We start from the raw sequence: 18835 nt of genomic DNA on the forward strand, positions 1-18835 counted from the left end.
GGCCCCTTGGTCTTGCAAACTTTATATGACCCAGCACAAGGCAAGGCCTGGGCCAAGTAGTGGGAGTGGGTGGATAGGGGAGCAGAGGTGGGGGGGAGGGGNATAGGAAACTTTTGGGATAGCATTTGAAATGTAAATAAAGAAAATAATAATAAAAAAATATTAAAAAAAAAAAGAAAAAAGAAAAATCCTGTCCCATGGTAAGAAAAGCATACCCGCTGCTCTCACTCTGCCTTCCTTCTCCTTTCTCTGCTGTTCTCTGCTTCTCTTCTGCTTCTCTTCTGCTCTTCTTGTCATCATTCCTAGTTCGTGTACTTTTTTAGGGTACATGACCACATGGTATATTCCAAGTATGTTTTTTCCAAAGTTCACCACAAGCTTTTTCACAAAGTTCATTTTCATACAAATCAAAAATTAAATAAGGAGTTACAACAGAGAGGTTTAAATGTCTTTCCATTAACACTAGTTATCTAACTAAACATTCATTATCTGCTACTAGCTTCACAGGTTCCTTAAGTGTTTGAAACAATCCTTATGTCTAAGTTAGCATGGTTTTGTCAAGAGCTAAATCATCTGCCTTGTGTCTCACTAGTATTGAAGTTTTGTATAGATAAATGTAGTAAATATTTTAATTTTTTGCCCTTGCACCTACGATAAAGTCTCAGTTCATTCTCAGTTAATGACTTTAGTTATCAGATAATAGTTTCATATCCAGCCTAACAGGAAAGTTTTCCTGATCATAAATCATAAATCTTTTCCAAGCCTGATTTCTATCTTAGTGCAATTAACGTAGGTCACATGAACGTTTTCAGAGTCCTAATTGCAGCCTTCAAAATTAGAGGACTCAAAATTACTTGTATAAATTTGGGATTTTTATAGAATCATAATTAGGAATTAAGAAATGATCTATTTGTCTGTATAGCATTATTACAAGAGAATACATCTTCATTGATCTGCAGAAAATCTTCCCAATAGGGTGGGCTAATGTCGAGGCATCATTATCCTATTTGATAATTATAGGAAAGACGTAACAGGAATCAATTCTGAGATGAACTCTCTAAAAGTCTTGCAATTTTAGAGTTTATCCATCACACCCATGCAAAATGATATGTCATTTCCAGGAAAGTTACTTGTTAGTGTTTGCCTCTAGTGATGGCTCCTGGCATAATCTTCAGTTTGCAAACATAAAACCCAGTTTTTTTTTCAATCAGGACAATAAAGGCTTCATAGGATGCTTTGTTGTTAGACTTTTCATTTCTATTTTGTGCAGTAGTTAGAGGAGTATTGGTGTTAGCCTTTCCTTAAAGGTTACATAGAGTTTAGCAGTGAATCCATCTGAACACAATCTCTTCTACTCCTTTGCTTTTGTGATTGATACTGTCATTTTTGTCTACTGTGTATAGTATTTTTTTTCAGTATCAGGAGTTCTGGTTTTGGTCATGCTTATTTTTGGTTGTAAATCCCTCATGTTCTTGGATGCCCATTATTTCTTTAGACTTGGGGAAATTTCTACTATAATTTCATTGAAAAGATTATCTATGCTTTTAGTTTGTAACCTACTGCCTTTTGGCTTATGAATTTTTTGGTTTTGTTGTTTCTTTCAATTTTCTTTTTAAGATTAGGATTATAACATTTCTTCTTTCTCCTATCTTTCTCTAATCCTTTTCATATACTCCTCCCTGATGTTCTTCAAATTCATGGCCTATATTTCAATACTTGTTATTGCATGCATACACACACACACACACACACACACACACACACACACACACACATTTCCTAAGTATAACATGCTCTGTCAATGTAATCTTACTTGTATGTATGTTTCCAGGGCACTGGGCAACCAATTACTGTGCTCTTCCCTAGGAGCACCACCTTTCCCCAACTCAGATGATTCCAGGTCCCAACATTCTTTGTGTAGGAGTGATGCCTCATGGTCTTCTCCCTGTTGATCTGATCTCTTGGTCACAACCCAACATTCTAGGATGCTGTCATGCTCACTTCATTTTTTTATTGATGTATGAATGTGGTGTCTTCTCATCCTTCAGACTGCTGTTTCATGCCATGTGCAAGTGTCAACTCAAAATGAACTGGACTTAAATATAAGAGATCTGAGGCTATAAAATTCCTAAAGGAAAATGTGTGTGGGGGGGTGAGGGCGTTTCATTGGTATGAACAATCATTTCTCTGACATGATATAAAAATATAAACAACAAAAACAGAGTAGATAAGAATATCAAACAGAAAATCATTTGCAGACCCAAGAAAACAAAGTGAACAAATGAGCCATGGAATGGGATCAATGCTCAGGAAACCACTCATCCCAGAAGGAGCTAATATCTGTAAACAGTAAAGAAACTCCAGGGAGACCTGTAGGTCAGTAGGTGCAATGCCACTACTGAACAAGGGGCCTAAGCTCTGGAGTTCTGGTGCACAGTGAGGTGACAATAAGTAATAATAATTGTTGTATATATCAAAATAGAATAAATCATTCTGAATGGTCTTAACACAAAGAAATGAGACTTTGAAGTGGTGGTTATGCTTGCTAATTACCCGGATCACTAAAGAAGGTTTGCACGTATGTGCAAATATTTCTTTTCAAAAGTAAACTGGCATCTAGTTTTAAAGAAAATTCCCACAAATCAATTGCAAAAGCAAAAGCAAAACCAAACCCAGACATCCCAAAACTTGAGAGAGAGAGAGAAAGAGAGAGAGAGAGAGAGAGAGAGAGAGAGAGAGAGAGAGAGAGAGAGAGAGTTTATTTCATTAGATTAGCAGCTATTAGGAAGTGCCACAGAAGTCAGTTTCTCCCATGATCCAGGCACAACAGCTGGGGTCTGGTGAGACTCGGTTCTCATCTATACATGATTCCTCTCACCACGAGCTCTTGAGGCAGAGGAGGCAATGAGCTCTCAGGGGCATCAGTGTACACGAGTGACAATCTTTTTTTTTTTTTTTTTTTATTGGTTATTTTATTTATTTACATTTCTAATGTTATCTCCCTTTTCACTAATCCACCCCTCCCCCTGCTTCTATACATGTACTCTCCCACCCATCCACCCACCCACTCCCACCTCACCACCCTGGCATTCTCCTACACTGGGGCATCAAGTCTTCATAAGACCAAGGGCCTCCTCCTCCCATTGATGCCAGATAAGGCCATCCTCTGCTACATATATAGCAGGAGCCATGGGTCTCTCCATTTGTACTCTTTGGGTGGTGGTTTAGTCCTTGGGAGCTCGGGGGGGGGGCAGTCTGGTTGGTTGATATTGCTGTTCTGTCTAAAGGAAATACAGAGTCAAAAAGTGGAGCAGAGACTGAAGGAAAGGCTATCCAGAGACTGTTCCATCTGGGGATCCATCCCATATGCAGCCACCAAACCCAGACTCTATTGCTGATACCAAGAAGTGCTTGCTGACAGGAGCCTGATATGAATGTTTCCTGAGAGGCTTTGCCAGAGCCTTACTGATACAGATGCAGATGCTTGCAGCCAACCATCGGACTGAGCACGGGGACCCCAATGGAGGAGTTAGGGAAGGACTGAAGGAGCCGAAGGGATTTGCAACCCATAGGAAGAACAGTGACAATCTTAATTGCTGGTTCTTTGCCCCATGAGCTATTTGCTTCCCCCAGAATTTCCTCTGCATCCATTTACACTAGGAACCAGGCTTTCAGATGTAGGAGTATATAAATGTTCAGTCTACAGCTGAACTTGAATACATGTACAAAAGAGCAACAGGAATCCAAAATGGAGCTCAGAACCATTGAGCGTTAGTAAAGTCAAATAGAAGCCACAGCCACATCCCATCTTTTAGGATGGTGTTCGTTATGAAAAGGGCGAAAGTGAAAACCCTGGCCAGTATCAGCCAGGAGATGTGGAGGCTGGAGTATCAGCACTTTCGCTGGACTAAAATCATGTAGCCATTTAACACACAGCATGACCATTCCCCCAAAACACTAAGAATGGAACCAGCATTTGAAATTTATCTAAGAGCCTAGTGCACTTGGATACAACAGATGTTTTCACATCTGGGCCACAGACATGGGAGTGTACATAAGTCAGTGAGATCTTGACTTCAGCTCCTCTTTCTGAACTCTCAGAACTGTGACTTCTGGGTTACAGTGGTAGTTCAGTGAGTGTAAATGTAGGTTATGCCTCTTTACTTAGGAATGAAATCTCACTATAATACAAAGGACCATGGAGGATATTATCCTATATGAAAGAGTTCAGTTACAGAAGGGCATGTGCTGCATGAACCAGTGTCAGAGGATTCCAAGTAAATCACTCCCCAGAGCCAGACGCAGGGTCATGGGGAGAAGGCAGCTCATGCTTGCTCAGTGGGTTAATGGTCTGGGGTTTGCGCATGGAAGTTTCCTAGTGCTATGCTGTACAACACTGAGCTCATACTTGACTAAGCACAAGGCATACTTTAAAACTTGTCTCTCTGACCCAGGTGTAGAAGAATCTTGCTTGTAATTCCAGCACTCAGAAAGTAAAGGAGGCAGGAAAACCAGAAGTTCAAGGTCAGCCTTGGCTACATACCAAATTCAAGGTCAGTTTGGACCATATGAGATCCTGTCTTAAAATCTTCCCCACACACCTTGAACAATTTAAGTAGTTCTGATTTTAGTTCATTTTTTTCTTGTATATGACTGGCTATAATTTATTAAGGAAAAATTGTTAGGCTCTTGTGACTATCTATGTCCCAAAATTGTCTCTGACAAGGTGGGTGTATGTGTGTGTGGTGATCCATGGTGGCCAAAATGCTCGATGACCATCAATGTCAACCAGGCAGAAGTCTGCACTTGAACTTGGGGTCCCTTGAAGGCCGAGGGTTTCCTAGAGAGGAAACTTCTCAAAATGGAGGCATCCCAAGAAAGTTCACAGAAGGGAGATGGTTGTGAAGCACCTTTGCAGAGTCTAATGAGTCTATCAAGCAGAACACGATTCATCTCTGCACTGTTTGAAGAGAACTCTCTCTTAAACTCAGGTCCAGTGGCCTGAGACCGTTCCATGGTGTATGAACATTGCTTTATGCTCTGGCTCTCCCCACGTTCCTTTGTTCTCTGGGATACTGGTTCATCCCTCAAAACCTAAGAACACAAGAAAGGGTCCTGGTTATTACACTTACACGCTGGGACCTGGAGGACCAGTGACATTGATAGGCTAGGAAAGTGAAGGGGTGCTGCATTCCCTCTGCCTACATTTACTGAGTATGCGCATACAGTTAGCACTAAGAGACAGGGATGATCAGAAGGGTAGGGTCACCCTGTTGACAAGCAAGTGATGACAACCTCTTCACAAGCTGCGGTCACAGGACACCTCTATGTTTGGTGTCTGGAGAGAGGACGTAGTGGACAAAGCCACATCTGCCTAAGCAGGTCAGCCTCAACCTCCTCCTGGAGCCTAGAAAGCAGATGCAGTGCAATGAGCCCGAGGACTCCTGTGTTTCCAGGGGCTCTGTCAGACTGAAGTATGAACCTCGAAATCACCTAAGTGGGAATATCTGCTCTCAGTCACTAATGGTGCCACCAATATCCCCACTCATCCCCCTAATAGATCTCTAATATCAGACTTCCACACCTGAAATGGCAGGGTCCAGGGAATATACATTTTAAAGGAATGTCCAGGTAACTAGGCCACTAAGCATTCAGCCCAGTTTAGATTTCTCCCACTGCAGGGCAGTGATACTGTAATTAATGCTAAGCTGGCAGCACACCAGGGTCCCCTGGGTCTGCCTCCAGGGAAGCCCTATGGCTAGCTGAGGTAACTGTCTTGTCCGCCAGTGGATCACATGCATGTGAGGTACTTAATCTAACTCAGTGCACCTCAGTCACCTTCCCCAAGGTCAGCAGGGGCAGAATCTGGCGCTGGCAGGCTCCTTCACACCATCCTCTGAATTTAGCAGCTCTTTGAGCTCAGCCAATCAGTTCAGTTCTTTGTGTTTCAGTTTCTTACTGCACACACACACACACACACACACACACACACACACACACACAAGTATCTATTCCAAGAATTTTGAGAGGATCAAATATGATAATGTATATCAAGCAGTTAGCACAGTGACCAATGCAAAGAAATCACCCTCAAACTTTTGTTGATACCAGTCTGCCAACAGACAGAGCTCCCACAGGGCAGGCATCGCGGGTCTCCTGCTGGACCACACTCACCAAGCATACTCAGTATCTGAAGAAAACAGTGTAATATGCACGTGCGTTGTTTGTGTGTTGTGCATGTATATGGCATATGTTTCATGTGTATGTGGTGTAAGTGTTTTATGTGTATGTTTCTTGTGTATATGAGTGTGGTGTATGTCTGGTAAATATGTATGTGGTATGCATATGTGTGGTGTTATGTTTGTGGTATACGTGGTATATGGTGTGTATATGCACATGGTATGTGTGTATGGTATATATCTGGTGTAAATGGTATGCATTTGGTGCATGTATTGTAGTGTGTATGGATACAGTCTATGGTGTGGTACATCATGATGTGTAGGGAAAGTTGATGGGTCCCTGGAAGTCACTTACCTTCAATACTGCAGATTTTGATCTTTCTGCATAAGTAATCAAAAGAGATCTCTCAATAGGTCAAGGTGGCAGGGAAAATGACTTCTCATGGGTAGGGCTTGACTTCTGCCCCAACCAATTGGAATCCAGTGCCCAATCTGCCACTAGGAGTTGTCTGCAGGTTTGCACGAGTGGTCACTTGAGTTCACCAGTTGTGGGAGGCAGCTTAAGCAGTTGTTGCACAATGCTGGCAGCAACTCCACTCTGCTCACTTCACAGGTTTGCTGCTAGGCCCACGGAGCTGATGCAGGCTAGAGAGCACGTGCCTGGACAGGCATGGTAGCCCTGGCAGCAGGTGGCGCTGGGCCCTGTAGCTCCTCAGTAAGGCAGTGTTTGGAAGCATACTGTGTGCAGCGCCCAGTGTTCCATATGGCCAAGAGGATCCTCTTGTACTCCCTGCGGAAGTTCTGGTTCAGGAGCCCATAAACAATGGCGTTAAGGCAGCTGTTAAAGTAAGCTAAGAAGTAACTGGTGACAAAGAGCCCTTCTGGGACCTGGAGAGCCATTGCCTCTGGGTTGATGGCCACTGCAAGGCCGATACAGTTGAGGGGGGCCCAGCATATGGCAAAAACCACAAACACTGCGAACATGGTTAGGAAACTGCGCAAATCACTCGGTCTCAGACGCAGCTTCCTCTCAGCCTTGGCCTTCCTTCGGGCCTGGAGCACCAGTACCCAGATTCGCAGGTAGCAGAAGGACACCACAGCCATGGGAAGGAGGAAGTGGATGGCCACCACAGCCGCTGTGTACTGTGTGCTGGCTGTCTGGATGAAAGTGCAGGAATAGATGCGTGGGTCATACTCTAAAGACCCCACGAAGAAATTGGGTACCAAAGCCACCAAAGTGAGGATCCAGATAAGGCTGATGTAGACAGGAGCATGCCAGTGACTGCAGACCCGGTGGTAGGTGGCACTGTGGCAGATGCAGCAGTAGCGGTTGATGGCAATCGCTGTGATGTTGAAGACAGAGCCAACGACACTCAGGCCCATCACAAAGGCACTGGCCTTGCAGTGGGCCTCCCCAAGGGCCCATCCGTCATGGCTAATGGCCACAAGGATCAGTGGGTAAGGGTACAAGGCTACCACCAAGTCAGCCAAGGCCAGACTCACCACAAACAGATTACCTGAAGCAGGAAACACAGATCAGTAGTCAGTAGGGGGTCCCACAACTTTTGATCATTACTTTGGGTGACAGGGGACATACATTTGGGTAAAATGCTTGCAACTCAAGCATGAGGACCAAGTTTGATTTACAGAACCCACACTTAAAAAGAAATCAAAGTCAGGCATGGTGATAATTCTTAAAATTCCAGGGAAAGACAGGCAGCTCCCTGGGGCTGACCCACCACTGTCTAGCCTACTCAGTGAGTTCCACATTAATAACAGATCCTGTCTGAAGATCTAAGGTAGATGGTATCCGAGAATTCAGGGATAATACCCAAGGTTTATCTATGGCTTTTATACCATACTTACTTTTGCATTCACACACACACACACACACACACACACACACACACACAAAACACAGACACACAGACATGAACATGACATTTTGTCTTTCTCTGAGCCACTTTGATCTACGCTGGAAGTAGAAATCAAATGTCATTGAAAGACAAAATTGAGGGCTCAGATTGCATCTGTGCTTGTCTACTCAGGTTCTTATGTGCCTTCCTTTGTAACCTGCAAATCATTGGTAATCACCCTACCTTTGTGGTAGGTGTGATGAAAGCAATGCCCAGTGGAGTGGGTATTATCAAAGAACTGCTTCCAGGACAGGAACAGAGGCACGATGTCCTGGTTGGTTTTTGTCAACTTAACACAAGCCTAGGCATATCTGGGTAGAGGAAATCTTAACTGAGAAAATATTTCCTTAAGATCGTCCTACAGGCTTATGAGCAAGTCTGTGGGGGACATTTCCTTGGTTCATGAGTGATGTGTGAGGGCCCAGCAAGAGCAGGTTGTGAGCAGAGACTGAGGGAACAGTCAACGAATGGCTGCCCCTACTTGAGACCCATCCCATGTGAGAGAGCCGACCCATGACACTGTTAAGGATGCTTGCAGACAGGAGCCTAGCATAACTGTCTCCTGAGAGGCTTCATCCATCAGCAGATGGAGAGGATGCAGAGACCCATAGCCAGACATCAGTCAGAGCTTGGGGAATCTTGTTCAAGAGTCAGGGAGAGAAGTAAACGAGTCAGAGAGGTCAAGGACACCACAAGAAGAAGCACAGAATCAACTAACCTGGGATCATGGGGGCTCACAGAGCCTGGGCTACCAATCTGGGAACATGCAGGAGCTGTACCTATAACCCCTACACATCTGTAGCAAATGTCCAGCTTGGTCTTTATGTGGTTCCACTAGTAAGTGGAATGGGGACTGTCACTGTCTCTGTTCCCTGCCATTGGGTCCCCTTCCCCACCACTTAGATTTCCTGGCTGGGCCTCAGTGAGATAGGATGTACCTAGACCTGCTGGAACTAGATACTCCAGTGGGGTGGTGCCCAAAGGGGGCTCCCCTTCTCTGAGGAGAAGGGGGTGGGGGCAAAGGGGGAGGGATCTGTAAGGATGGGACAGGGAAGAGAGGAGGCAGGGGGTTTTGATCAGGATGTAAAGTGAATAAAAATGTAATTTTAAAAGTATTTAAATAAACAAACAAAAAAGGAAAAATCAATCAAAGAAGCAAGCAAGCAAACAAACAAAGAAAGCAGCTGAGGCATAGGGAGCAAGCCAGTTAGCAGCACTCCTCCATGGCTTCTGCTGTAGTTCCTGCGTCCAGGTTCCTGCCTTCAGTTTCCACTTTAATGTCCCTTCATAAAGAACTGTGAACAGAACATGGTATCTAAAATAAACCTGCTTCTCCTCATATTGCTTTTGCTTATAGTGTTTTATCACAGCAAAAGAAAACCCTAACTAAGACAAACAGAGACTCAACTGTTCCCCGCTTGTCTCAAAACACTGGAGGAGTTGGGTGGCGGCAATTCCTCCTGCACATTCCCTGGCTTTCTGAGATTTCTCCTCTGCATGGAGCCCTCCTCAGTGTCATCAACCCAACCAGCCAGAGCCCCAGGAAGCCACAGTCATCCAGGAACATAGCTTGAAGGTCAGCCTCTGCTCCTCCAGCTTTGCTGTCCAAGAGCATCTGGGCACTGTAAGCATAGCACCAGGAACCTGAAGGGTTTCAACGTGAAGCTGAAGGCATGTACTTCCCAAACACTACCCCACCCCTGCTCCCACCAAGCCCTGTGTTTTCTGAGCACTTGCTGTATGCTCACAAGACAGCAGGTTGTCCATGGGAAGGATTCCTCAGTGGCACAGTATACACAGGACATGGTCTTGAAATTTTTTTTGGCCATGTGACAAAATGCATCCTGTTGTTGTAGGACAGATGAACGCAGTGTGCTTGGATCTTGGACTGAATAGGAGAGAGGCAGTGTTCTCTACTCTCCGCCTCCTGGCTGCAACTGCAGTGCGATTGTCTGTCATGGCTTTGTCACTATGCCTTCTCCACTATGATGAGCTGCCCCTTCAAACAGTCAAACCTTTCCTTTCCCAGGTTGCCAGTATCTGGTGTTTTGTCCTAGCAACTAGAAAAGCTGCTGATGCATGGGCTCAAACTGCACTGAGTCCCAGGAAGCAGGGACCATGTCCTGTTCCACATTTCTGGGCTATAGCTTAGGATCACAACTAAGTTCAGTTCTGGGATTTTTAAGGCTCCTTTAGAAGTTTGGAGAAGGTGCTGGAGGTTGGAGCAGCCTGAGATATACTTAGTTCTGCTCATTTCTGGTCATAGGCATTTGGACTGTTGTTGAACTTTCTCTGTGACCTCTTCATCAATACCTGCCTCTTCTACTGGAGACCACCCCACACTCCTTAGTGTTTAGTTGTTTTTTTTGTAAAGAACATTTTCTCTCACTAACGTAGGAAAGTTGGTTGCTACAGGTCCTGACAGTTTCAGCATGGATGGCAAACAGGCTCTTGGCATGTACAAACGTGAGCAGAAAAAGTCAAAACCGACTGGAAGCTGGTACCAGCTCTAGCAGCTGATTCCCTGGGAAAGCTAAGGCAAACACTGCTGCGTCAATGTGGCTTGTCCCCTAATAATGCCCCAGAGGCCGCAAACAGCTTGCAAATAGTGAGCAGAACACATTAGCTCCACGCGGAAAGTGATCCAATTACTCTCCCCTATTAAGCCGGCTGTTCCTAAAAGGCTGAAATCCACCAGTCCCTGCTGGAGAGTCATCTGCCCAGTGGTCCCACTGTTTTCTAGCTTTCTTGGCATGAATCCCAATTAGGTGACTTTGGATCTTATGGTGTCGCCCATCTGTGAGATGCTGAGGTGCTGGGGTTGCTCTGGATGGGATTCAGGAGGAGAGCCCTGCTACATCAATTTCTTCCCCACCCAGGAGAGAAATCAATCAGCCGGCATGCAGTTCTGCTTCTCACGTGTGCAATGGCTTGTGATGAACACCCATACACAAATCTTGGAGTGACTCATCCTGCCTGCCTCTGTCAGACAAGGTATGCCAGTGGGAAGGAGCTGCCACAGCCCGGTTGCATTCTTTGAAGTAGAACCCCTCCACTACTCTCAGATAAAGCACATCTCCACTTCAGTCTCTTCTTATCCGGTCTCCATTCCAGGAATTTTGTATCTGAGAAGGAAGTTCGTGCTACTTTGTCTAGTCTTCATCAGATAGAACTCTGAAAGGCAAAGCGACCTCCATCCCTAGCCTTTCTGTTTACTTCCTGAAATATGAAGAATTTACTTGTGTTTAAAATAACCTTTGGCACTGAGCTTCAAGTTAGTCATTTATTTGGCAAGTACCCATGAGAATCTCCTCATGATAGTTCTGACTGTGCTAGGGGCTTAGGAGTGGTGAGCAACACAAGGGCATCCCTTCACAGAGAAGACAGCCAACAAATGACAGCACAGAACAGTGAGAGAAGTCCTCTGATGGCTAACTACCTTCAGATCAGTCTTCCTTCATCATTTATCTAAATAGATCATATATTATGCTCTCTCTCATATACAGGAAGGTCATGATATGTTCAGAGAAAGACCTACCATGATGCACCAACACTGACATGCTCAGAGAAAGACCTACCATGATGTACCAACACTGACATGCTCAGAGAAAGACCTACCATGATGTACCAACGCTGACATGCTCAGAGACAGACCTACCATGATGTACCAACACAGAGGAACATTGACCAACGTAGTCCATGCCAGAGCAAGGAGGTTGGAAGAATAGAAGTTCCTAAATCAGACAATAAAAAGGGATGGTGCAGGTCAGGCAGAACAATTCCCTGAAACGCATCAACAAGATTGCTTCCATCCAAGAACGGCATGGCATCTCAAACAGGATCTTACCATGAGAGGTTTACCATTAGCCAAAGTGATGTCAACATGAACCACGTGAAGCATTCTAATAACATTTTGGGTATAAGCAGTTTTGAAAAGATTGAACAAATACTTCATTAGTAATTTGGTTTCTTTACAAGTACCAAAGCAATGAATGAATGTAAGGTAATCTCCTAATTAGATTCTCAAGTTCCTGGAGGGCAGAAATTGTTTTCTTTCAAAGTCCTATTATTTATGAAAAACCCTCAGGGTGTCAGGATAACTCCTAGGAAGACTGAGATAAAACCATTTTGCCTTGGTTAAATAAATTAATAGTGTACTGGAAAATACCAAAGATGGTATTTTGAAACCTTAAAGAAAGAAGAAATATTTAAGTGTCCGAAGCATCCATTTGAAAGAACTGCTGGTAGAGTGTCAGCAAACATTACCCCATAATGATGGGAAGAGGGCATCTGTGAACCAGGATGAGTGTCGTCTTATTACTTTAACAAATGCAACGGTAAGAGCAGAACAACAATGAATGTGCTGCCAGACTCCGTGGTGTGCACACAGTGCTTCTTGTAAGAATCCTGTAAGTTTAACAAGATAATTTTCAATCTCCTAGATAACGGAACAGGTGCCAGGTCGTATGAGTCTACAACAGAAGACTGGAGATAGAACCAGAAGACAAGAAAGCTAGGGGAGAAATGGAAGTTGACAAGGGTGTAGAGAATCGATGTTCATCACAAGTGAAGGGCAGAAATAGGACCCAGCAGAACTTGGCAGTGAGGAGTTCAACCAAGATTTCAGCAAGATAAATTATGCTCTTTGCAGGAGAATAAAATGGTGGTCTGTTGCCTGTTCTGCCTTGAAGCTTTGACTTCAAGGAATGAGAGATGGAGTAATATGTGCACAGGGATATCCACTGGATGAGGGATTTTTAGAATTTTACAATTTTATTAGCTATTTTCTCTCTTCCTTTTTTATTAGTATATATTTTGTATCCACATAGTGGCTTCATATGAAGATTTCCATTGAAGTGTATCACGTACATTGGACACTCTTCCTTCTCCCCTCCCCTAGCCACTCATCCTCTTCCCTTTTCTTTCTCAAATGAAGATGTCTGTCTGACGCAGGTGAAATGCTTAGTTGTTGCTTTGGTTGCCTTTCTGTTTCTGTGATAAAAATAGACAGAAGTCTATTATAGCTTACTCTCCCGAAGTACAGTCCATTATGATAGGGAAGATTTGGTAGAAGGGCTTGAAGCAATGGACCACGTTCCATTCTCAGTTGGGAGGCTAAAGAAGTTGAATGATGGGTTTGGATCACTTTCTTTTTATTTACAGCCCATGCATTGGAGCCACCCACAGATGGATCTTCCAACATCAATTAACTTAATCAAGAAACTCCCTCACAGGTCTGCCCAGAGATTTGTCTCCTTGATTCTGCCTAGTTGACAATTTAATGATCACAATCATGCCAACTATTACTTATGAGTGTTGTTCTTGTCTTATTATCAGTTGTATTGAAAGAACTGAGCGTTTGGCTCATGAGTCAAAATAGGATTTCCCCATGAGGTAAGACATGAGGTATAGAGCCATGTGCCAGGTCTTGATGGGGGTGTGTTCTAACACATGTGAATTAGGTGATTTAATCCTCCTGGGATCTTTACAGGGTGTCCTTACAAAAGTAAGACATTGCAGCCTGATCTTGCCTGTAATCGTCCTGATGACTAAAGACAATAGAGAAGGTATAAAACTCCCCAAGCATTTGCTCCCTAACTCTTACCTGTTTTGCTATACACATTTTACACTTTGAGTTGCAGATGCCACAGTCATGGCAGACCACGCCCTGCATGACATCTTGTCTAAGTATGGAAGTCAGTGCTTTGGAAATGAAGGCAGTTAGACTGAAGAATCTCTATGTCCCCAGGAAGCTGAGAACTCTGCAGAGAGAACAAGTGAGGACTAAGAGTTCTCCACCTTATACAGCTAAAGACACAATTATAGACTTTTAAAAAAGCAATAATTTTTGCTCAATGAAAAGATAATAAGGTATTCACCCCTGAAATGTGAAGATGGAGATCTCACACACACGAGGGAGAGAGGCCAGGGCAATCTGGCTTGTTTCTCAGCTAATGTTAAACACCTAACACCCTGTCTGCCAGCTCAGCAACAGACACAGCTGACATCAAGTGGCATCTTGGTGAGTAGCTGGTGGCAGGTTAAGTCCTGATTGGAGTGGGTTTCCTCTTTCTCTCTCCTCCTGAGGGAAAGGGACCACAAGCCTACTAATCATTTCCTTCCATGCCTTCAAAGTGCCTTTGTGCAGGACCACCCACCTTATTCTGGCATCATGTGCTAAGCTTCCTTATAGGGAAGGGGCATGCTGTGGCAACCTTCTTTGCACAGTACCGTACAGTGGGGGAAAGATAGTCACCTGCACCTCCTAGGAAGGCCCTGGATCTGGATAAGGGACAAAGAGAGCCTTGAGTACCACAGAGCCCTGAGAGAAGCTGTGGTGTGGAAGAACAGACATTGCACATGAACCTAGGAAATTATCAGCCCCTGAGATCCTTCTGCTTTACAAATGACAAAATGCTTCAGACATGGCAGTGTCCACTCACTAGCAACACCTTCTAAATCACCTGTTCACCACAGCTGAGCACAAATGCCCATGGTCAGATCATAGCCCCTGACTGGTAACCAGGAACTCAGGGTGCATAGCTGACAAAGCAAGGGGTGAGGAACATTGCTGTGTGTTCCTAAACGCTGTTTGAGAGGAAAGATAATGGTGGGATGCACAGAGGGCGGTGTCATTCCCTAGGCTTTTGTGTTGGGGACTATATGGTGGTGGTGGTAGTAAGAACTCCATGTTTATAGGATGTGTGTGTGTGTGTGTGTGTGTGTGTGTGTGTGTGTAGACAAAAGCTTGACATCAGTGTCCTTGATTGCCTTCTACTTTCCATATTGAGTGAGGTAAGGCAACTTGCTGAACTTGGAGTTCATTGATTCAGCTGGTTTGTCTCTGCTCCCAGGTGGGCCACCATGCCCACCCATCACTTATGTGGATGCTACCAATCTGAACTGTGTTCCTCTCACATCTTCGAGTCAAGCACCTAACTCAGAAAGCTGTCTACCCCATCCTTTGAGACAGTTTATGCTGGCTCAAGACAGAGTGTCAAGGAGGCACTGAGATGCAATGGTGAGCAAATTTTAGAGACTGTGGTGCAGCTGAGGCTGCTGAGGGATTCCAGCCATCTAGGAGCAAGAGCTGGCAGACCTTTGTGATTAATCCTGATGTGGGCTTCCAAGGGCAGCGTGAGGTATATTTTGAGCTTTTATTGACCTCAGGAAGCATAATGTGAGGTGACAAGGCACTGTGGGCAAGGCTCTGGTATAGAAAGGATGACACACACCTGACTGTTCTCTCAGTGGTCAGTTCCCTGAATCTAGCCCCTTGTCCCCAATCCCCCGCCCAGCCCCAACAACTCCTACAATGGAGCTGGTCTTGTGATAGTCAGCAAGGAGTCCTCATGTCTCCTGCGAAGCATGCTAGAACCTCAGGTGGCTATGAGTCTTGGCTGCTGGAAATAAATGTTCTTTATATGCGTGGACAGAATTTTATGATGGTTGATATTGACTGTCAACCCGACAAAATCTAGAATGATCCAGGAGACAAACCTCTGGGCATGTCTGTGGGACATAGATGTTTTAGATTGAGTTAACTGATGTGGGAAGACACACTTCAAATGTAGGCAGCAACAATCTATGGAGTGATTCCCAGACCAAATACAAAAGGGCATCTGAGCTGAGAGCCACTGTTCACCTCTCCCTGGTTCCTGACTGTGGAGATAGTGTGGCCACCTCGCTCAGGCTCCTGCTGCCATGCCCTGCCCAGCACGACGGACTGCACCCTCAAATCCCGAGCCAAAGCAAACCATTCCTTCCTTCCAAAACCAATTCCTTCCTTATGCTGCTTTTTCTTTCATGATTTTTTTCACAGCAGTGGAAGCATAACTAATACAGTATTGACAGATAGAGGGAACACAGGAGTACAAAAAGTCTGAGGGAAGTTGTTCTTGAGGTAAAGATAACATCTTCAGTTTAAAAATGACTAATAAAGAATGAATAGGTGCTGACTTTTCAAATGGATGCAGTTTTTCGTGGCATTTTGAAATATCACTTTACCATGGTCGTTTAGTTTAAGGCAACACTACATTAAAAAAAAATGACTGTCACCAATAAAGCAAGAGTCATAAAAAAAGGGTTGGGCATAAGACACGTAGGGAATACTTGCCTCGCATGGATGTGATTCTTTGCTCCATTCCATTCCTAGCACAAAAGGAGGAGGAGGAGGAGGAAGAAGAGGAAGAGGAGGAGGAGGAGGAGGAGGAGGAGGAGGAGGAGGAAGAGGAAGGAAAAGGAAAGAAGCAAGCAAGCAAGCAAGTAAGCGCAAGCACTGATTAAACTGCATGACTGCAAGTTGCCAGCAGGCCGGAGGAAGTGCTCCTGGAGAGCATGTCCACTTGTTTCTCTGGTGCTGAGCACTAGTGCGCAGGCAGCAGGGGACAGGAGGGGTAGGATGAAGCCCCAGCAATTTCCCATTCTCCCCAGGCCTGGCTGCACACTCAGGTCCATAAGGTTTCCTGGAGACAGTGGGGAGCACAGAGTTGGACAGGCTTGAGTGGGATGGAAAAGGGGCAGGATTCTGACCTTCCTCAGGCAAGAAGCAACAGTGACCACTTCCTCAACCATCTCTCTCATGGCAGACAACCTAAGGGTGAAACAGGCTTCTCTGGGCACCCAGCAAAGTATGAGGACCTGGAGGGCTAGGCACCCTGGTCCACAGAGACTAAGCCTGGGCAGCCGAACACCTGCCTCCACGTTCAGGAAATGAATGTTTGAGGCTGCAATGTTAGGGCAGTGTGTGTGCATGCGTGTGTGTGTGTGTGTGTGTGTGTGCATGCGTGTGTGTGTAACATAGTTTTCTTTTTTTTTTTTTTTAAAGATTTATTTATTTATTATATGTAAGTACACTGTAGCTGTCTTCAGACACTCCAGAAGAGGGCGTCAGATCTTGTTATGGATGGTTATGAGCCACCATGTGGTTGCTGGGATTTGAACTCCAGACCTTCAGAAGAGCAGTCGGGTGCTCTTACCCACTGAGCCATCTCACCAGCCCATAACATAGTTTTCTAACAGAAGCTAACTCTTTGCTATTACAGGTTTATTCTCCAAAGCTACAATGATGTTTTGAAAAGGTATTCCAGGAAAGAGTGACTGGTGCCTGTGTGAGGTTTGCGCTCCTTAGTAATGCGAGGTTTCCCACAGGATGACTAAAAACTCACACTTGGCTCCTGGATTCTTTTATAGATAAAAATTCTCAGCACCCTCTTTCCTCGAGACATTTATATAATTTAGTAAGAATGGCTTTTGCCAAGAGCCGGGCATCTTAGAAAGGCAGTTTAAAGCTTTCCCATTGTTTATTTTAACACCATTTCCATTTTAGTTGGTCCTGACATGCAAGGTAAGAATCACAAAATTAACCAGTGTGTCACTGAGGGCCCTCTCAGGTTCGCCTGGTCACACACTGCAGCACCCCATCAGGAGGTGAACTTACACACTCCTGCCTCTGGCTTTGTTACCCTGCAGGGAAAAATTGAAATGAGAATAGATTGGAAAGGAAAAGCATTTTAAGAATTGACACATAATTTAGCCAAATCATTGCTTAAATTCTCACAGTGTGTCTCACAGTTTCCCTGTCTTCATTCAGAAAAACTGGTGTTGATAGAAGTTGCGCCTGCAATGCCTAAATTACACTCATACTTGGAATTGGGTCTTCTAGTGAGTAGATGAAGTTTTGACACAAAGCTTAGCAGAATGCTGGCATCCATCCATTGCTCATGTCCATATAGTGTCCAGTCGCTCTCCCAGCAAGGGCTTTTAAATTACCTAGTATATGAAGTCAGTTTGGCAAGTAGGGAGAGGCAGTCTGTAACGGGTCAGGAGCGTTTATGGCCGAAAGTGCTCCGTCTAGCAGAAACAGTTGAAACGCTGTAGGTAGCTGCAGTGTGTAGCTAGCTCTACAGCTCTCACAGCCTGCCACAAACGAGTGCTCAAGAGAAGCTTGGCTCATTCATATTGGCATTAATGTGTCAAGTGTGACCTGGGCAGCTTCCAGACTAACTTCGCAGGAGGAAACCAGAACTTCCTCTAACTTCTTCAAAGAACCAAAGTCTGGGATTGGATGAATGAATGGAAAGAGACACCTGCCACTAAAGACAGAACAGGGACACGTGGGTGACAGGTGTGTGTGGAGGTGTTAAGGATCTAAGGTTCAGAGTTCGAACCAGTGGAGAGGCATGGAGGGATCTCAGTGTCAAGGAAGCTTACACTCACCTGCGTTCCGCAGCTTGCGGTTCCTGAGCACTGAGAGGATGACAAGCAGGTTCCCCACGAAGTCCACAGCGGTGGTGACTACGACTACTGTAGATAGCATGGGTGCCACCCAGGCTGCCCGGGGAGTCACAGCGGGCCCGGCTCCAGCTGACCCAGACCAACTAGGGCGCGCTGCCAGCCCGCTGGCCGCACAGCAGTTAGCGAAGGAGCTGTTCTCAGGCATCGCGACGCTGCCTGGGATAGTTGCACTGCTTGGGCTCTCCAGCTCCTGCTCCCGCTGTCCCCTCCCCGCCCAGTGAGTGCCAAGAAGAGGCTGCGGGGAGGGACCTGGAGGAGACAATTAATTGAACGTGGGCAGAGGGGCGGAGAGAAATAAAAGATCCAGACAGGGACTGAGACTCAGGTGCTGTAGAGAAGATCACACCCCTCAGTGGCACGCTCAGGAACAGCGCTACAGCGTCTCTGAGTGACTGCAAGGGATCAGCCAGTGTCTGGTCCATTCTAGAATATCTACCAGTGTCT

At 45.1% G+C, this 18835-nt stretch overlaps 1 protein-coding gene across 1 annotated transcript; it reads right to left on the reverse strand.

Moving 5' to 3' along the window:
* Nucleotides 1-6771: 6771 nt before the first annotated feature.
* On the reverse strand, nt 6772-18626 carry Mtnr1b (melatonin receptor 1B). The gene is made up of 2 exons (XM_021207929.1): nt 18314-18626; nt 6772-7696 (listed from the first exon to the last, which is right to left on the reverse strand). Exons 1-2 carry the CDS (start codon nt 18534-18536, stop codon nt 6825-6827), a joined length of 1095 nt encoding a protein of 364 aa, XP_021063588.1. The 5' UTR covers nt 18537-18626; the 3' UTR covers nt 6772-6824.
* Between the last annotated feature and the right edge of the window lie 209 nt (nt 18627-18835).

The sequence above is a fragment of the Mus pahari genome, chromosome 10, assembly GCF_900095145.1.
Source record: "Mus pahari chromosome 10, PAHARI_EIJ_v1.1, whole genome shotgun sequence".
Lineage (NCBI taxonomy): Eukaryota > Metazoa > Chordata > Mammalia > Rodentia > Muridae > Mus > Mus pahari.